The sequence below is a fragment of the Oryctolagus cuniculus genome, chromosome 19 (assembly GCF_051225735.1).
Source record: "Oryctolagus cuniculus isolate XC-2025 breed Fujian yellow rabbit chromosome 19, ASM5122573v1, whole genome shotgun sequence".
Taxonomy (NCBI): Eukaryota; Metazoa; Chordata; class Mammalia; order Lagomorpha; family Leporidae; genus Oryctolagus; species Oryctolagus cuniculus.
Window position 1 is genome coordinate 68,715,259 of NC_142885.1, and position 18,848 is coordinate 68,734,106.

Below are 18,848 nucleotides of genomic sequence, written 5' to 3' on the forward strand. Positions count from 1 at the left end.
CCCCGCCATGGTGTCCTGCCAGACCCCTGCTCTCGGTCACCTTCCTGGGCTCTGCCCTCGCCCTCCCCTCAGGCCTCAGAGCTACCCCAGCCCCCCTCCTGTGCGCCAGTGTGTGCCTATCCCTGAGCCACGGCAGGCAGTGTGGCAGGACAAGGACCTGGCTCCGGGATGCTCGGTCCTGCAGTCACACCTGCACAGGGTGGTGGTGAGGGTGCAGTGTCAGGTGGCTGTCAGACACTGGGAGCGTCCTTGCAACTCACTTTTATTGTTTCTTTATAAACTCCTCTGACGTGGAGGAATATATTGTTATAGTCATTAGCTTATCTCTTTTTTTTTTTTAAACTCTATGCTAACAGCAATGGAGCCAAGAGGAGGAAAAACATAAGCTACAATAGAAAGGCACTTAGAACCTGTTAAAATACTGATATCCTGGAATGTGCAACAACAAACTGACGACGACAAAGAGTACACCGGCCCTCGTAAGCCTGGTCTATGCGGAGTCACGTGCCGAGCTAATGCCACTGTCCAGTGCCCCCTCCTCTGCTCTCAAACCCACGGCCCCCCAGCCGGGGACATAAGGCCTGGGGCCCTAATGGGTGGGGTGCTTTGGGTCCTGGGTGGGGGCCAAAGAAAGGAGACCAGCTCCCTCCTACCTTGCTCACGGCCCCTTCAAGGGGCAGAGCCAGCACAGCCGGGCCTGTCAGGGCTGGGGTCTGAGCCCAACAGCAGGGTGGGCCGGGTCAGGGTGACCCCTCTGGGACAGAAGGGCAGTCGGGGGGGGGGGGGACCTGCTGCTAGTGGCAGCTCCTTTGCTCTGCCAGTGGGGAGACAGCAGGGCTTAGCCATCCTGTGGCCTTAGTGAGAGGGCAGGCCCTGAGGCCAGGGTGCCCCACTGCCAGGTGGGGAGACAGGGCCGTTTTCAGGCCAGGCAGTGGGCTGTGGGGTACATGGATCTCCAGCGTCCTTAGCTTACTCTCATAGCAGCCCTGGGCTCTCTGAGAAATACAGATCTTGGGGGGAACCAGCTGGGCAAAGGGGGTCAGGGGAGAGACACCTCTAAGAAAGGGGGAAAGGAGAAGCCAGGGAACACCCTGTCACAAATCCGGGCTCTTTCAGCCCCAGGCCTGTCCAGCACCTTCAGTCCATGGCCTCCAGAGCTCCCCCGGATGCTGTGACTTGGTGGCCCCAGGTCTGAAGCCACCTCCTACCTCCTGGGGCTGGACGTGGGACCTCTCCAGCTCAGGGCTCCCTCCTTGCTTTCCACACCCCCAGGTGCCCAGGAAGTAGAGGGAGGAGGCTCCAGGGGCAGGGGCAAGTGGATGCTCAGCTCTCCTGTTGGAGAATGCTGTCCAGCCCAGAGAGGGGACGACCCCTCGGGCAGTGCTGTCATGGGGATGAGGCGAGGGATGAGGGCACCTAGCAGAGCGGGCAGAGCAGGCCTCCCTTCTCTGAGCAAGCTGGGAGGCGCCTTGTCAAGGGGCGGGCAGAACAGAGCTGCTTCCTGTGGCTTGGCAGGGCCTGCGTCTATTGCTGTCCCTCCAGAGGGAAGGGGTCCAAAGAGCCTCCAGGGCCAGGGCTGGATGAGCCTAGGCAGGAGGGGGTGGGGCACCAACAGGGAGGGCAGACACCCCCACTGCTGGGACGGGGGCAGCCAGCGGTCTCTGCACCCTGTAGCTGGCAGGTGAGCGAGGCGGGGAGAGGGGCGACCCGTCCAGGTTGGCCACTGGGTGAGAGGCACCAGGGTGGGAGGCTGAAGGGGAACGGGGTCTGGTGGGGGATGGGCGGGCCTCGCCAAGGCTGTAGGGCAGAGGTGAGCGAGGCCTCAGCACCCAAGAGCACAGCTCTCACTGGACGGCAGGTCCGAGTCCTCACCCGGGAGCCGGGGAGCCAGCAGTGACCTAGCACCATCCTTGCTGCCCGGGCTGGGGCTGCCCAGGAGTACAGCCAAGCAAGCCCGGCCAAGGACATTATTGCTACTTCACAGAGGGTTTCTGTTCGTCGAGGCGGGCACTGCTGGCCAGGGCGCTCAGTTCACCACTGCCGGCTTGAGCAGCACGGAGCCCGGCGGGATGACCACCCAGCCAGGGGTTAGCGCCTCGGGGCTGCTGGCTGCCGAGTTGACGCCCGTGGACAGGTCCAGCACGGTGCCCGGCAGCAGAGGGAGTCCGTCGGGGCTTGGCCGGGAGCGGCTGCTCTCCGTCCTTTCCAGGGGTGTCTTGCGGCCCTCCAGGGCCCTCGAGGGCGCTGACCCACGCCCTCTCTCCCCCTCAGCCTTGCCGCCAGCGGAGCCAGCGAGGAGGGAGACCACAGGCAGGCCCAGTCCGCCAGCCCCAAAGGGCGAGGGCAGCAGCGGGTTCTTGGCCAGGTTGAGGGGCAGGACAGGACCCGGCAGCCCAGGACCTATGCCCCCTCCAGTCCCACCCCCCCCACCATTACCACAGGCCAGGGCACTGAGGTCGAGGGGGCCGGGGGCCAGGGGCAGGGGCAGGCCGGGCAAGCTGGGGCCTCCAAAGAGGGCGGCAGGGTTGGGGATGATGATCTGGGCCCCACTGACGTAGGGGCCGCCGTCGGGGGCAGGCAGTGGAGGTTTTGGGGTAGGACGCAGCTGAAGGAGCTCTTGCTGCTCGTGGGACACGAAGTGGCCGTGGGCCTTGATGTGCTTGCGCAGCGAGCTGGGGTCCGTGTAGCGCTTATGGCAGCCGGGCATCTTGCAGTAGTAGGGCTTGTCCACGTAGTGGGTGCGCGTGTGCTTGAAGCGGTCACTGGAGTTGGAGTAACGCTTGTTGCAACCCTCGTAGGGGCACACGTAGGGCTTCTCACCTGCGGGTGGACAGGCAAGGCGGGTAGCGTGAGGGTCTTTCCCTCCCATGTCTCCCCATGTACCCACCTGCTGGACAGGTCGGAGCTCCCTCAGAGCCTGGACTGGCCAGTTTGGTCGAGGGCATGGGAGGGAGACAGGTAGTCCCAAGCGTGGGGCCCAGGGGCACAGCAGCTGAGCACAGAGCCGGGGCGATCCCAGCTCTGCCGTGTCCTCACTGTCCTCTCAGGCTCCTGTGAACGTCAGCACGCAGTGGGTGGCCTTGGAGACTACACGAAGGCACTGCCCAAGGTTCACGGAATTGGAATTGCAAAAAAATTTGAAACCCATGCATATGAGGATCCTTCAAAAACTTCATGAAAAAATGCATATTATGAAAAGATTTCAAAACTGTTTTGCACCACATTAAGCATCTTTTGATTCCATTTTGCATGAATTTTTTGAAATATCCTCATATAATTAACAAAGCCCTCGCAGGGGCCTGGCCCGTGGTGAGCGTTGCCCTTGTGCCAACCGCCCTCCCACTGAGGCGGGGAAGCACAGCTGGAGTTGTGCGGAAGGAGGCAGGCCCAGGACACACGGCTGATTCCAAACACCTGTGTGAAATGACTGTCAGCGTCTCACTGAATTTTTTTAAATATTGAAATGATGACTTTGAGTATAACAAGTTCAATGAAATATATTATTACAACTAACGTCGTCACATTTGTTTTGTTCTTTTTAATGCAGTGATTAGGCTAGGCCGGCGCCGTGGCTCACTAGGCTAATCCTCCGCCTTGCGGCGCCGGCACACCGGGTTCTAGTCCCGGTCGGGGCGCCGGATTCTGTCCCGGTTGCCCCTCTTCCAGTCCAGCCCTCTGCTGTGGCCAGGGAGTGCAGTGGAGGATGGCCCAGGTGCTTGGGCCCTGCACCCCATGGGAGACCAGGAAAAGCACCTGGCTCCTGGCTCCTGCCATCGGATCAGCGCGGTGCGCTGGCCGCAGCGCGCCAGCCGCGGCGGCCATTGGAGGGTGAACCAACGGCAAAGGAAGACCTTTCTCTCTGTCTCTCTCTCTCACTGTCCACTCTGCCTGTCAAAAAATAAAAATAAAAAAAAAAATAAAAATAATGCAGTGATTGGGCAATTTAACATTAGGTCAGTGGCTTCCCTGGCCAGGGCTGGCTCTACTTGGGCACGGGCAGAGGTGAGGAACCAAGCCCAGGGGCAAGGCCTCCCCCTGCAGGCGGCTTTCGGAAAAGGGCCGTGAACACTGACTTGTCCCTCCGGCAGGCCCTGGCCTTGCCTAGGCCGCCCTCCGCCACCCGGGCCCAAGCCCCGCGCGGCCGGCCTCTCACCGGTGTGGGACCGGTTGTGGATCTTGAGGTTCTCGAGGCGGGAGAAGCTCTTGTTGCAGGTGGGGCAGCGGTGCGGCTTCTCGTTGGTGTGCGTGCGGATGTGGATGAGCATCTTGTACCTGCTCAGGGCGGGGGGGGCACAGGCTCAGCAACCCGACACCCCTGCCCCCCACCCCCCCCCCCGCTCCTCGCCGTCCCCCTCACCTGGCGTTGAAGCCTCGGCCGTGGCGGGCACAGCCCTCCCAGTGGCAGCAGTACCCGGCGTCCTTCTCGGGTTTGACATGGTGGTCGTTGACATGGTCCACCAGGTCTTGCAGGAACTCAAAGAGCTGGTTACACTGCGGGGCCGGGGAGGGTTCTCAGCCAGGGTGGGGTGCCTGCCCTGGCCCTCGCTCCACTCCTCCCGTCCCCACTCACCTTGGCCCAGCGACACACCAGCTGCTTAGGCAGGGGCAGCTCTGGCGAGAGGCACTTGTCCTTGGGGGAGCTGAGGAAGGAGGATGCAGGCAGGTGCAGGGCGCCCCCAGAGCCCAGGGGCAGGAAGAAGTGGAAGGAGCTGGGGACACCGTCCAAACAGCGCTGGAAGTCCTGGGGGTGAGACTGGGTCACTGTCCTGCTTGGCGAGAAGGGACCCCTCCCCGGGCCGCCCCTACTGCGCATGAGACCTCATCTGGGTCCTTGCACACAGAAGGAATTACGACTGGGCGGGGGGCAGGCCCTCAGTGCCACACCTGGGGTCTCCCTGATAGGAAGGAGGCATCCGAGGGCCGTGGGGAGGCCCCAGCACCTGGAGGGAGCTTCCAGAACAGCGAGGAAGCAGGTTCCCACTGTCTGGAGCTGCCCCAGGAGACAATACCAGTTCTTTGCTTACCGGGGCTGTGGGCACTGCAGGCAGGTCTCCGTTGCCCTGGCGCTCAGGGGACAGTGAGGTGCTACCATTGGGGGAGTCCAGCCCGGATGGCGGTGACAAGCTGAGGTCTACCAGGGGGGCTGCTGAAAAGCGCCCCTCCACCTTCTCAGGGAACTTGGGGTTCAGCAGGAAGCCTAGGGGAGAGGCACAATTCAGGGGTCCTGGCAGGTGGGATCCTCCCGTGTCTGCATCCTTACTGTGACGCTGGGGCAGACAGGAAGTGGGAAGTAGCCACTGTATAGGTGGGAGTGGTCTGGCACAGCAAATAACGGGACAGGAACTTGAACCCAGGGTTCCTGGCACCCCATCACACGGGAAGGTGGGAACCCGTGTACTTTTCTAGGATCCCTTCCTGGCTCAGTGCTCCCTTCTATACAGCGAGTGGGCTGGCTGTTTAAAGAGCCTCAGGATGTGCTGAGTCCAGGTTTTGGGAGGGGCAGCAAGGGTGAACACCACGCCTGAGTACCGGGCAGCCCCTGGAAGCACCTGCTGGCTCAGTCCCCAGTTCACCAGTCCCCCACCTGGGTCGATCACTGCACCTTGAAGCCCTGGACCTCACGACTACTACTGGGTCCCCGCTTCCCCTTGCCAGGTCCTCCCAGAGGCTTGCGAGCTGGCTGTGAACTGGGCAGGCCCCGGCTCCCTGCTCCCTCCCAGGATAAAGTCTGGGCAGAGAATGACAAAGGTGTGGGCAGCTCTCCAAGAACGCAGGAGCTTGCTCCCCGCGCGCACACACCTTGGTCGCTCTTCTGCCGCCATGGTTCGTTCACGGCTGTGTCCCCCTGCCCTGGCCAGCACAGTACCTGAGGGTGGGGAGCCCGGCGAGCCCGGCGTGGGGCTGTCATCCACCAGGCCGAGCTCTCTGTGCAGAGCACGCTGCCGGGCTGCACCCAGCGTCCTCTCCCGCTTCTCTCTCGCCGCCCGGAGCTTGGTGATGCTCAGCTTCAGGTCGAGCGGCTCGTCCAAGGAGTGCATGGCGATGGGGGGGGGGGGGGGCTGGCGGCGCGGGAGGTGGCAGGCGGCAGGCGGCAGGCAGCAGGAACCTGTGGAAGAACAGCGGCTGTGCTACGCCCTGGGCGCAGCAGGGCAGCGGGAGGCTGTCTTCCAGGCTGGGAGAGCTCCGAGTGGCCTGGCCAGCAGCCATCACGGGAAGAGAGCACCAGCTACCCACCCGGAGGTTCCACACCCACTTCTGAGTCTTTGAGCTTTAGCAACACCGCCTCAAGTCACCGAGCCGCCAGATGGCCTCTCAGGACCTTGCTAGCCAAGTCCCAGCAGTCGTGCCTGGAACACAGGCTTGGTCAGCCCAGACAGGAGCAGGCCAGGGGAGCAACGGCGTCCTCCCTGGAGTCCGGGAGGGCTCCTTGGCGGCTGGCGGCAGAGCGCCCCTTACACGTGCTCATGGCTGCTGGTAGGCAGCTGCAGCTCTCTCCACTGAACCAGGCCCACTGTGCAGAGCCCGAGGGTCTGGGAACAGCATCACCCAGCTCCCAGGAGCCTCAGGGCCCTGGGCTGCCACCAGGGGGCAGCTGGGGACTGTGGGCCAGCCAGGCCAACCTGGGGCAGGAAGGGCAGAGCCGCTCTGGTGGTCAATGACAAGCTCAGATGTCACTTTTTATTGGTGATATTCTTTTATTGTAAGTTCGCGCGTCCTAATTTTCACCGTAATTTTCCTAGAATCTCACTGGTGTCGTTTTCTTTACATCAATGAAATACCAGCATCCACTGACCCAAGAACAAGGTTAACTGCATTCTGAGCTCAGACGTCGCTACCGCAGCAGCGCTGCCTGTACCCTCGTGGAGGTGACTCGTGCACCTTGAAATCCACCTGCTGTGGAAGCCTATGCCAGTCACCATATCCGAGTTTTGTTTTATTTTTTTGACATGCATAGTTAGTGAGAGAGACAGAGAGAAAGGTCTTCCTTCCATTGGTTCACCCCCCCAAATGGCCGCTATGGCAGGCGTGTTACGCTGATCCAAAGCCAGGAGCCAGGTGCTTCTCCTGGTCTCCCATGGGGTGCAGGGCCCAAGGACCTGGGCCATCCTCCACTGCCTTCCCGGGCCACAGCAGAGAGCTGGCCTGGAAGAGGGGCAACCGGGACAGAATCCGGCGCCCCAACCGGGACTAGAACCCGGGGTACCAGCACCCCAGGCCTAGTGAGCCGCGGCACCGGCCACCATATCAGAGTTCTCACCCCTAATCCAAAAGGATGTATAGAACCAGCCCATGATCAAACCATTCGCTGCTCCTCGCCCTTGGGTCTGCCTGGTGGCCTGTGCGGCCCATGGGTACACAGCCACCTGACGACACTCTCCAAGGAATCCTCCCCCGGGGCCGGCTCCTTGGCAGGTTCATTTCCTGATCACACTGACTTCTGCGAAGGCTTTCCGCACACCAGGAAGACAGTCCCCCCCCCTCCCCACACACACCCAGCCCCTCTGCATCCGGGAATCCATCCCAGGGGGCCCAGCCACAGGCTAGCACGGAGTCGCCAGCCCTGGGATGGGTGTGCCCGTCAGAGCGTGGGTCTGCACCTTGTCCCACTCGGAGCTGTCACCTCTGTTAGGATGTGCTCCTCAGCCAAGCCTTGCCTGTACCAGATGCTCCCAGCCACACAGCTGGCAGGTGGGCGAGCGGCGTGATGGATGGGCCTGGGCTGCCCTCTGCCTGACCCCCGCCCCCCTCATGTCTGTCTGTCTGCCTGTCCTTCCACCTGTTTATTTTTAGACACAGGCCCAGTCCAACCTCCCTGAAGCTGCTCTGTGCTGGGAGCCTGGGAGGGGAGGAAGGAAGTAAATATTTATGCTGATTAAGAATTCAGGAGCCAGGAAGGGCTGGTGGCCTGGTCCCTCCGCTGGCCCAGGGCCACAGGCCTCCCCACAGCCGGAGAGGGGACCACAAGGGCAGGATGGCACTGCCATCCACTTCCCAGACTAGAGGGGGCTGGTGGAAGACCTGCAGGGGACACGGCCACCCCTAGAGCTAGGGAGGACCAGGGAAGGAGCCTGTCCTGGGAGCCGAGGCCCAGCTCAGTGCCCCAAGCAGCAGGGGCTCCAGCACTCGCCTTGATCAGAAGGCGCAGCCCCCAGGGACACCGCCCCACCCCTACTTCCTGCCCCCCTGGGCTCTGTCCAGGGAGGGCTCCTGGCTGTGGAAGCCAAAGCCAGGGCCCAGCCTGGGCGCCGCCTCCCTCTCCTGGGAAAGGAGGAAGGAGCCGCCCCATAGTCCACACCTCCCAGTACCTCCACCCCAGGCCGGCCCCACCCAGAATTCTTCCTCCCCGGGGCAGGGGCCCCCAGGGGGCCTGTGACCCCACTCTGGCTCCGACCTTGGCCAACCTCAAGGTGTCCCCACCCCCCACCTGCAGCCCGCAGCAGCCAGCTCTGGGCTCGCTCTGCTCTTTGTTCCCAGTCGGGTGAAGGGGGCAGGCGAGAGCGGGTTCCCACCGCCTAAAAGCCTCGGAAGCCCAGAGGAGGACAGGACCGGGCGCTGCCGGCACCTCCAGGGGCCCGCCACGCCCCCAACCGGTTCAGTGCCCACGACCAGGGAGGGGACGTGATCCCAAGGACGAGGTGGCCACCTGCCTCGCTCAGGGCAGCAGCCGCGCACCCACGCTCCCGGGGCGCGCACCCGCGGGCGCTCGCAGGGTGCAGCGTGAGGTCAGGGCGTGCGGAACCCCGGGCCTCAGTTTCCCAGACGTCTGCACGGCGTGCCGCGGAGGTGCCACCGGCGACCCCAGGCGCGTCCCCACGGGCCAGGCGGGGAGGCGGCAAAAGGAACTAATTAGAGTGAGGCGCGCGGGAGGAAGCGGTGGCGGCAGCGCGGGACCACCGGGATGGCGAGCCCTCCCTTACCCCGGCTTGGTGCGCGGGGAGGGGGCTGGTAACAGGAGGGTGGGCCGTTTAGGCCCCCCACGGCCGGACCAGACAATAGCTGCCTTTGTGCGCCACCCGCCGGCCCAGCTGCAGCGCACGGAGGAGCCCCTGCTCACCACGCTTGGCCCCCCATCCCCGGTCAGGTAGGCGGCACAGGTGAAGCCAGCCTCCATTCCACCCTGGTGACTGGAGGGCAGCGGCCAGGGCCTGCAAGCTCCAGGGAACTGAGGCCCAGGACCGCTGGCTGGGGGTGGGTCCTACCCCAGACAGCCAGGTTCAGTCCCTTGGGCACCACCCTGCCCATGGTCCACACCCCTGTGTGCCACTCTGGGAAACTGAGGCTCAAGGTCACCAGGCTACGGGGGGGGGGGGGGGAGCCAAGCAGATGGAATTTTGCTCTGGTGCCAGCGGCTGGCTGGCCCTGAGCCTGGGGGGTGCCTGTGTGGGTGTGGGTGGGGCACAGGGCAGGTTCCCACTGTGCATGCCCGCCCTGGGGCTCGCTGAGAGGACAGGCCGTCTGCAGGAGCGGGCTGCACACCCCACAGCAGTGTGGGGTCATGCGAGGGCCTGAAACTGTCCTTTGGTCAGCCCAAGATGTGCCTCCCAGAAGTCCGGGGAGCAGGTCCCTGAACCCCTGTCCCATCGGACAAGGCCTGCTGTGAGGCTGCCCTGGCTCTGGAGACTGGGCCCGGCACTTGAGCACTCTGGTCTTGCAGGTGGGGAGACTGAGGGCTGGAGGAGGAGGTGCCTGCACAAGGGGGTGGCAAGCCCAGGCCTGGAGCCATGCACCAATATCAGAATGACAGCGCCCACAGCCAGCCGTGTGGTTCGGCAACATGCCAGCACCTGCTGAGGCAGGTGCAATTCACGGCCATTTTACAGATGTAAAAACTGAGGCTCAGGGGACTCGGTAACCCGTCCAGGGTCACAGCTTGTCTGTGGCAGAGCTGGCTGCATCAGCCCCTCCTGTGCCTATGGTCACGGGGAGAGACAAAAAGGCTCGGGCCTGGTCCAGGGGCTTGTGTGGACAAGGGGCAGAGCTGGGAGGGGCGGGGGTGCCGGCAGTGGGTGGGCGCTGGAGGGGCCGACCGGGTGGGGCCCACCAGGAGGCTTGGAGAGCTGAGGGCAGAGAGCTGCCAAGGCAAACGGCCCCACAACCCGGCATTCCTGGGAACCGCGAGGCTCCCCGCTCTGGCCAAGAGCCCCACCCTCCCTGGCCGCCCAGGAGCGGGGGCTGGAGGGCAGCGGCAGGGCCTGCTGGGGGCCCCAGACAGGCCTTGTCCCAGATGCCCCTTCCTGACCGGGCAACAGCGCTCCAAATATAGGTCAGACCTCCTGGGGCCCCAACCTGGCTCCGCTGCTTCCTGCCCAAGCAACCTGGGCAAGCTGCCTCCCCGCCTCGCTCCTAAAACGGGGTAACACCAGCAGTGCCCCTCCACGCCAGGGGCTCCTGGGGAGGAGAAAGCTCAGTGCAGCACTCAGCGCCTGGAACAGTGCTGGCGCACAGTAGGCACTTGCAATAAAAGGTGCCGCTTGGGTCGTCACGACTGCCCAGTGCCCGGACGTCGGCCCGTCTGCAGCTCTGAGGAAGGCTGAGTGGGGGTCTGGCCTTCCCCGACAGATGCCACAGTCCACCCCGAACAGCGGAGCCTCCAGCCTCGGCTGTCCTGCGGCGTGACCACAGCAGGCCTGGTCACCTTCCAGAGCCCACTGCAGCAAGAGGGGCCGCCTCCCAGGCCAGGGAGGGGCTGGTCCTGAGGCCTGGGCCCAGGGGTCCCAGGAGAGGAGCCAGAGCAGACAGCATTTCCTGGAACAGCCTGGGGGGCGCCTTCCCTGGGACCCACTGGCTCAGCAGATGCCCCACCCCATCCCAAGATGGGCACCCAGCCAGCACCCCCAGGTCCCCTGGGAGGGCGGGCCTGCCTGGTGGGAACCTGAGGGCCCCCAGCTGACCCAGCCAGGGCTGAACTCTGCTCTGCCTTGGGGGCCTGGGAGAAAGCCAAAGCCTCCCCCTCCCCCCACCCGCAGCAGCAGCACCTGAGGGCGCCTCACACCGGGAGCCCCAGAGCCACCCAGAGCCAGGCCACCCCACTGTCCCTTGAGTTTCCTCATGGAAACACCACACAGGAGATGACAACAACTGGTATTCTCACTTCCGGTCTGGGGCTGGGAGTGCCCGCACAGTCACTTGGGCCTGCCAAGGTCACCCGGATAGTTCAGGAAGAGCTGAAGCTGGGGGCTGGAGGCTGGCTCCCCCCTCGGCCCTCCCCAGTCCCGGCTCCAGATGCCCCAGCAGAGGCACTCCAGGGAGGGCGAGGCAGCACCTGGGGGGCCCAGCACACGGATCGGCCAGCTGCAGGGCCCCACCTGGCACGGAGGCCTCCCCTGTCCTGGTGGCTCAGGGCCCCCACGGACGGCCCCCACCCCCTGCTGCCTCCCGCCTGCAGCCACCTTTGCACAACTATGTCTGGTATTTTGCCGTCTGCCCAGCTGGGGGGGTGCGTGGGGCCGCGAGCACTGCCTGCACCTGGGCCGCAGCCAGAGGCAAGCCCGCCAAGCAGCCCCCACGCCCGCCTGGGCTGGGGAGGGGGGAGACAGGAGGGCGGGCCCAGGCCGCCCAAATCCCTGGGAGGGGCCGGCACTGGGGGAGCCAGACAGGGACACACACCCAGCAAGGCTGAGACACAGGCAGGGCTGGCCACTCACAGAGCTCTCCGGGGCCAGCACACGCATGAGCCAGTGTCCCCAAGGACACGGATGGGCACCCAAGCGCCTCCAGACATACAGGTGGGCATAGGTGTCACACCTGCGCTCAAACACAGCACACCCGGGACATGAAGGGACGCCCTGCCCCAGTGTCGGGAACAGACTGGACACAAGGCCCAGGCACCACTGAGCTTCCCAAACCAAGCCTGGCTGCAGGTGGACCCACAGGCGCCTGCCACATCCCAGGGGGCCCATGCCTATGGCCCCCCACCCCCGCCCTGGGGCAGGCACCTGCCAAGTGCAGGCAGGAGCAGGTGAAGCAGGCTCTGGACTCTGCCCTGTCCTCACCGCCTCATTTATCCGATTGGATCACACAGCCCCGCATTCCAGGACCTGGCCCTCCACTGTGCTCTGGGGGGCCCACGGGGCAGTCAGAGGGAGCAAGGCCTGGAAGACAGTGCAGACCTGAGGCAGCCACGTGGCCGGGGTCAGGGGCAGAGGGAGCTCAGGGGTCCCTGTGGCTGGGACCGGCCAGCATGCCTCCCCACTTCCCAGCTGGGGGCCCTGACAAGGGCACAGTGCTTGGAGGGGCACAGACTCTTTTTTTTTTTTTTTTTTTTTTTTTTTTTTTTGACAGGCAGAGTGGACAGTGAGAGAGAGAGACAGAGAGAAAGGTCTTCCTTTGCCGTTGGTTCACCCTCCAATGGCCGCCGCGGCCGGCGCGCTGCGGCCGGCGCACCGCGCTGATCCGATGGCAGGAGCCAGGAGCCAGGTGCTTTTCCTGGTCTCCCATGGGGTGCAGGGCCCAAGCACCTGGGCCATCCTCCACTGCACTCCTGGGCCACAGCAGAGGGCTGGCCTGGAAGAGGGGCAACCGGGACAGAATCCGGCGCCCCGACCGGGACTAGAACCCGGTGTGCCGGCGCCGCAAGGCGGAGGATTAGCCTAGTGAGCCGCGGCGCCGGCCGGAGGGGCACAGACTCTTGTCACCCACTCTGAGCTCCCACCATGCAGCCCCCCGAAAGCAGCGAGTCTGCCTGTCACTCAGTGGAGGAGGAGGCGGGAAAGGAAGAGCCGCAGCAGGGAGGCTGGGATGAGCCCGGCGGGCACTAGGGAGCCACGAAGGGTTCTGCACAGACAGCACCGCCTGCCCCTCCTGCAGGGTCTCCTGTCCCCGGGCATCTTCCTCTCTCAGGATCCTCGTCTCTGCAGAACCTGACACCTCTCAGGTGCTGGCTCCAGCTTCACAGTCTCCCAGGTCCCCATAGTCCTGCCTCCTCCTCCAGCAAGTCTTCCCTGATGAACTCCCTGGCCTCTGCCTCTGGCAGAGGGCTCTACCCAGCCCCTACACAAGGACCTGCCTCCGTCCCCACACGGCTGAAGGCAGCGCGCATGGCCCAGCAGCCGCCCGGGGTCCAGGTCCTCACTCACACATTGTGAATGCCTCGGCGAAGCCCACTGAGGAGCAGCTGTGCCAGCGCCCTGGTGTCTCCCCCAGGCCTGGTGTTCTGGCAGCAGGTTCCCCTGAGCCCACTGACCTCACCAACAGTTCACTGCCCCTTTCCCACAGCCCTTGGCCTAAACCCATCGCTCCCACCAGAGTGGGAAGTCCTTGGGACTCAGAGTCAGAAAACCAGATGTGATCCAACTTGATGCAGGGCGAGGCCCCGGGCCTCAGTTTCCCCATCGTGAGAGGAGCGGAACTGGAGCTCAAACACCAACCACCCCCTTCCAGTGCACCTGCTGCTTGGGAGAGGAGGTTTGGCGATGAACGAGTGCCCGCCTGCCCCCAGCCGAGGTGCACAGGTAGTGGAGACGAGGTGGAGGTGGTTTACCAAGGTCAAGGACAGAAGCTCATCGTGGTCCCAACTCGGCTGTCTCTTCCTCCCTGCCTGGGGCCAAGGGATCCCAGGACAGACCTGGACGTGGGTAGGGGCTGGTAGAGACCACCCAGTCAGCTGGGACAACCCCACGGACTCAGCTTCCCGGCTTCACCTCGCACTGCCCACCCTCCCACGGACGGCTGCAGTCCCACTCTGGGTAGCAGAGAGAGCCCAGGAGCCGGGCAGTTTCCAATCCACTCCCCCCACACCCCACGTCCTCCCCCTTCCAAAAGGGAGCACCCTGCCAGGCTTGGCCTGCTGCAAGCCCTGAAGGCCCACCGTCCTCAGAACCATGAGGGTGACCACTTGGAGCCTGGAGCCGGTAGGCGGAGGCCGGCAGCACTGGGGGGGAAGGCAGGAGGGGACGCAAAGCTTGGGGTCAGTCTGCGGGAAGCGTGGGGGAGGGGCCCAGGGTCTCTGGACGGAGGCAGAGCTGGGGGAAGCCGGGCGCAGGCAGGCTGGGACTTGCCAGCCAGACCGGCGTGGGGGGCGGGGGAGAGGCGCTCCCTCCAGACGCGTCTGCCCGGTGCAGGGCGGGGGTCCTGGGTTAAACTGACCTTTTAGGGGCCAGGGCCAGCCAGCCCTGGGCTCCAGGTCCTTTCTGTCCCTTCCTGACCCTGAGAGCCCCCAAATCTCACAGCCTCGACTCCCTCCACCCGCCCCTGACAGCCTCACGCCTGGCCTGGCCGAGACCGGGTGAGGGGCAGGCCGCTCTCCTGCAGGCTCCCAGCCGTGGGCGGGGGTGGGGAGAAGGAGGGGGCTTAGGTCTCCCGGGGCCTCTGCTGCCTTCCCAACCGCCCTTGGCCATGACTGGAGGAGGGGGCCGGGGGCTGGGTCTGAGCCCACCCACCCCACCCCCGGCAGCCATCTGCCAAAGCTGGAGCGCACAGCACATGCAGTCCCACACTCAGGCAGACCCCTCCCCGCAGGGGGCGCGACCTGGCTCCCAGAGGCAGCAGAGACAAAGGGCGGCCCAGCGAGTGACGCCTGGGAGAGTCTCAGCCTCCCTCTGCCCGCCCCCCAGTGAGGGCGTCTGGGGCAGGGGCAAGCCCCCCCCCCAGCTGGACTCACTTCCCATCTCCACACCCCAAGGCACCCCCCCAGTCCAGCCATCAGCCAACCAGAATCCTGCATCCCAGCTGTGGGAGCCCTGGAAGGCCAGAGCCAAGCCTTGGGGACACTTGGAGGGAGAGGCCCCCCGGGGTGGCAGGGAGAAGGGTCACCTAGGTCAGGCCTTTGCGACTCCCCAGGGACCCACTGTGAGGGAGGGGGAGGGGGCCCCTTGAGGACCTGGGCCAGACTTCCCCTCCCACCACCCCTGGAGGGTGAGAACAGACCTGCAAGCAGAACCTCTGGCAGCCCCAGAGCAGGGCCCCTGCTAATCCCAGCCCGGGAACTGGCCACCAGGCTCCCCAGCCATGGCCAGGCCCCGCCCTGCGCCACCGGGAGCCTCAGTTCCCTCACTTGTCAGGCAGAGGTGTGGGCGCCTGCGAAGTCACCACGCCAATGAAGGCATTGGGGTCAGCTGGATTCTTCCAGGGCTCTCCATGCTGCTCCAGCCCCGGGCCCACTGCACTGCCCCAGCCACCTGGGACAGAGGCCTGGGTCTAGCAGCCACCAGCAGCAGCAGGTCCCTGCCCTGTACGGAGGCAGTGGCCCAGCCCTAGCCATCAGCAAAGCACAGAGGTGCCTGTGGAGTCCCTGCCCCTGGCCACACCTGAATCAGAATCCACCAGGGTGGGGCCGGGCAGCCACTCCAGAAACCACTGGGGCAGCAGCTGTGACCCCACCCCCCGGGCAAGAAGCCACGGGGGCCCTGGTGTCCCCAGGCACAGACTGGGGCCTCAGCCCATCCCTGAGGACCTCACAGCCCCCCGAGTGGAGGAATCAGGCAGAGGAGGGAGAGCTGCATCTTTCTGGCTGGTCCCCGAGCCCCCATCCCCAGGCGAGAGAGGGTCTCAGACACAGCCCTGCCGACCACGGGTGCCCCCCAGGCCCCTTTCCCAGGGGTACTGACCTGGGGAGGAGTACCGCCCAGAGGCCCCCACTAGCCTCGGGCACGTGCTGTGAAATATGAAATAACCATCGCGACCCCAGTGGAGGGGGACTCTGGGGCGCCTTCCTCCTCCTCTGCCTGGACCACTTCCCCCAGCTCAGGGCCTCTCCTCTGGAATCCCACTTTCCCACTGGGGGAGGTGCCTCTTCGGCCTCCCCTGGGAGGCAGGAACCTACGAGGTATCTGGGCAGGAGGGGCAGAAGCAGGGTCCCAGAAGCCCCCAGCTGGCCTCCCAGAGAGCTCTGCTGTAGGCCCAGGTTCCAACATCTGGTCCCCCAGCCACAGCTGCTGCCACCCCCCCCCCCAAATCCTGGGACTGCCCCAACCTCTGTCCAGTGCCTGCCCAGGCCCCCACGCCCAAGAGGGAAATTTAGGCCCCCTGCGAGTCCAGTGGGGTGGATGGAAATGCATATGGGAAAATGTCGCCAGGAAAGCATTCTTCCGTCCACACCGCAGCCCGACCCCGGGCGGATTAGGTGGGGAGAAGACGCTCCCTCGCCAGGGGCCAAGGCCAGGCCAGGGAAGGGAAGGAGGGTGAGGGGGCGGCAGAGGTGGGTCCAGGCCTCCCTCCAGGCCCCAAGGGTCGCACTCTGGCCCTCCGCTCCCCGCGAAGGGAGCCAGGCAGAAGAAATGGCTGTGGCTGCTCCTTCACAGCTGGGCTTCTCAGACAAAAGCTTTGGGGGAACGCGGTTCACACAATTGTTTAAAATGAGGTTTTGAGATGTCTGTGGCATCCAGTTATTCATAGCGGCTCCACCCACGGATAATTGAGAGTTGGCTTTCGGTGGACTTCCCTCCCCGGCCCCATCTCAAGCCCCCACACCCCCAGCTTCTCCTGAAATCTGCAGCCCAGGATGTTCACCTGGTCTGACCCGGCGGCTTTACAGACAGGGAAACTGAGGCCCCGAAAGGGAAGGATCCGGGAACTGATAGGAGATTGGAGACCTGAACCCACCACGCCTGCCTCCCAAGCCAGGGGCTTTCCCACTCGCCCTCCAGGCTGTGGCCTGGCCCTAGCAAATCCCCAAAAGCAGTGGTGCCTGGGAATGCGTTGACTCACTGTCTGGCTTCCAGGGTACCCTCTTCCCATGGGTGAGGGAGGGGACTGGCAGGTGTCCCTGAGAGCCAGCAGCAGAAAGAGGCCCCCCGGGGGGCCTGGGCCAGGGTCACTCAGGGGCCGAACAGCCCCAGCTGGAGGGATTTAACACCGAAGGTGAAAGGTCACAGACAGGGAAGGGCCAGCAGGCATGGGGGGTCAGAGGGTCAGAGCTAATGGCAGCGCCGGAAAGGAGGGGGAGGGGAGGAGGCTAAGGAAAACAGGGCTGCTTCCAAGGGGTCCTTACCCCCAGCCCCCAAAACAATGTCCTACCCTGCCGGCACAGCTTGGCTAGCTGCAGGCAGGGCCAAGTTGAACTGGGGAGGGGTGTGGAAAGGGCTGGGCTGGAGCTCTGGAGGGGTGTCCTGGGGGGCCCAGGTGCAGCCTCTCCCCCTGTGAGGACCACAGCCAGCTGGGAGGCCCCTCCTGGGCCCAGAGGAGAGAAAGAGGAGCAGAGGGGGAGGGCTCCAAGGTCACGGGGTGGGGGTGGGGCAGTGGGCTGGGCTGGGACAGCTGTGGCACTGTGGCACTGCACAGCAGGGCAGGGAAGGAGTGGGCCGGGGCGTTTCCCCCATCCCGAGCCTGGGGGGCTGCCATCCCTCCAGGAGGCCAGCACACACAGGATGACCGACTGCTACCCAGAGTGCCAGCCGCCCTGGATGGCCGCTCGGCCACTATCCCAGGCCCAGACCAAGACCCACGGGAGCCCAGGCCTTGGCCAGGTCCCCGGCTGGCCTGGCTGCCCTCTCGGTGTCCAGCGTTCCCTACAGAGCCAGGATCCAGGGTTGATGGCTGGGGGCCCAGGGCTCCTCCCAGTATCCCTTCCAGCTCCCCAGGCCCCAGGGCAGGGCTGGGCAGCTCCCTGCAACCAGAGCTTCCCGGCCACCCTCTGGCCAGGCTGGGCGGGCCCCTCCTGGATGGGCAGAAAGGCGGCACGCTGCCCTGCTGTGGCCTGAGTACCCTGCTGGGCAGGGCAGGGTGCCAAGGCCTCCAGGTGCCAGACTGGATTCCAGCCCCATTCCAGGGGGCCAGCGGGAAGCAGGCACAGGCCTCTCCCTCCCGGGGGATGCACCTGCCTCACCCCCTCCTCCCCAGCTCCAGACCCGCCCTCAGGCATTTGGATACCCCTGCCCTGCTCACCCAGCCAAGCCCCCCTCTGGCCTCCAGCCCGAGGGCAGGGGCGGGGTACAAGTGCTGGATGGGACTCCGACCGCTGGTCCCAGCCCCCAGGGATGCCCCTCCTGGGGCCCAGGGAAGGGCCAGGGTTCGCAGGAGCGGCGGGAGGGAGACCTTCCCAGACAAGGGGAAGAGAAAAAGACACCTTTCCGATCCTCTGCTGGAAACAGCCGGGTGCAGCCGAGGCGAGGTGCGGCTGCCCCGCGGCCCCGGCCAACTTGGTGCCCAGGCTCCGAGTGGCCCCCTCTCCCCTCGCAGTCGCCCCCGCCGCGGTCGCCCAACTTCCCCGCTGAAGTTTGCGCCCGGCCTCCGGACAGAGGGCGGGCAGGGAGGGAGGAGAAAGACCGGGAGACCGAGGGCGGCCAGGGAGCCGGCGAGGGAGGGAGCGCGCGAGCGAGCGAGCGAGCGAGCGCGCAGGGGCCTCGGCGGGGGCTCACAATGGCCCGGGGCGAGGCGCGGACGGCGACGACGGGGGCGACCCTCGGGCCCCGCGGCCCCCGAGAGCGCGACAGGCGCCCCCCGCCCGGTCCCCGTGCCCAGGGCGCGACGCCGGGGGCTTCCTACCTCGGCGGCGGGGGCGGCGGGGCTCCCGGCTGCGGGCTCCGGCGGTCGGGGGTCGGCGGGGGGGGACGAGCGGGGAGCGGCTGGGGCGGGCGGGGGCCGGGGCGCGAGGCTCACGCGGCGCGGGCTGCCCTGGCACGGCCGCCCGGCGCCCGGCCGCGCCGCCACATCTGCAGCTCGGGCAGGGAAGGTGGCCGCGGCGGCCGGGCCGTGCGGGGATGTCTTAGCGAGGGAGGGAGGAGGGAGGAGGCCGGCGGCGGGAGGAGGGGCCGCGGCGGAGGCGAGGAGGAGGGGCGCGGGGGGCGGCCTCCCTCCCGCCCGCGCCCGCCCGCTCGCTCGCTCCCGCCCCTCCCAGCAAACCCCGCTCGCCGCCGCAGCCCCAGGCCCGGGGCGCCAGCTGCCAGGCGGGGCCGTACGCGTCGGGGGAGGGG

General features: G+C 65.6%; 1 protein-coding gene across 2 annotated transcripts; it reads right to left on the reverse strand.

Annotated features, from left to right (window-relative positions):
* Positions 1-245: 245 nt before the first annotated feature.
* On the reverse strand, positions 246-18,653 carry GLIS2 (GLIS family zinc finger 2). 2 transcript variants are annotated; one of them, XM_051836289.3, is made up of 7 exons: positions 18,421-18,653; positions 5,867-6,106; positions 5,025-5,197; positions 4,571-4,732; positions 4,358-4,491; positions 4,154-4,272; positions 246-2,820 (listed from the first exon to the last, which is right to left on the reverse strand). In XM_051836289.3, the coding sequence occupies exons 2-7, from the start codon at positions 6,036-6,038 to the stop codon at positions 2,027-2,029; spliced, it is 1,554 nt and encodes a 517-aa protein (XP_051692249.3). In that variant the 5' UTR covers positions 6,039-6,106; positions 18,421-18,653; the 3' UTR covers positions 246-2,026. The 2 variants fall into 2 exon arrangements, with proteins under 2 accessions (XP_051692249.3, XP_051692248.1); XM_051836288.3 differs by having other exon boundaries at positions 4,571-4,741.
* Between the last annotated feature and the right edge of the window lie 195 nt (positions 18,654-18,848).

Bases quoted from the DNA above. Each gene is read 5' to 3' on its own strand.
- GLIS2 (XM_051836288.3), bottom strand. From the start codon at position 6,038: ATGCACTCCTTGGACGAGCCGCTCGACCTGAAGCTGAGCATCACCAAG. The intron at 5,198-5,866 runs GTACTGTGCTGG...CCTCTCCCCTAG, and splicing joins GCCGGGCTCCCCACCCTCAG to GCTTCCTGCTGAACCCCAAG. The intron at 4,492-4,570 runs GTGAGTGGGGAC...CCGGCCCCGCAG, and splicing joins TGGTGTGTCGCTGGGCCAAG to TGTAACCAGCTCTTTGAGTT.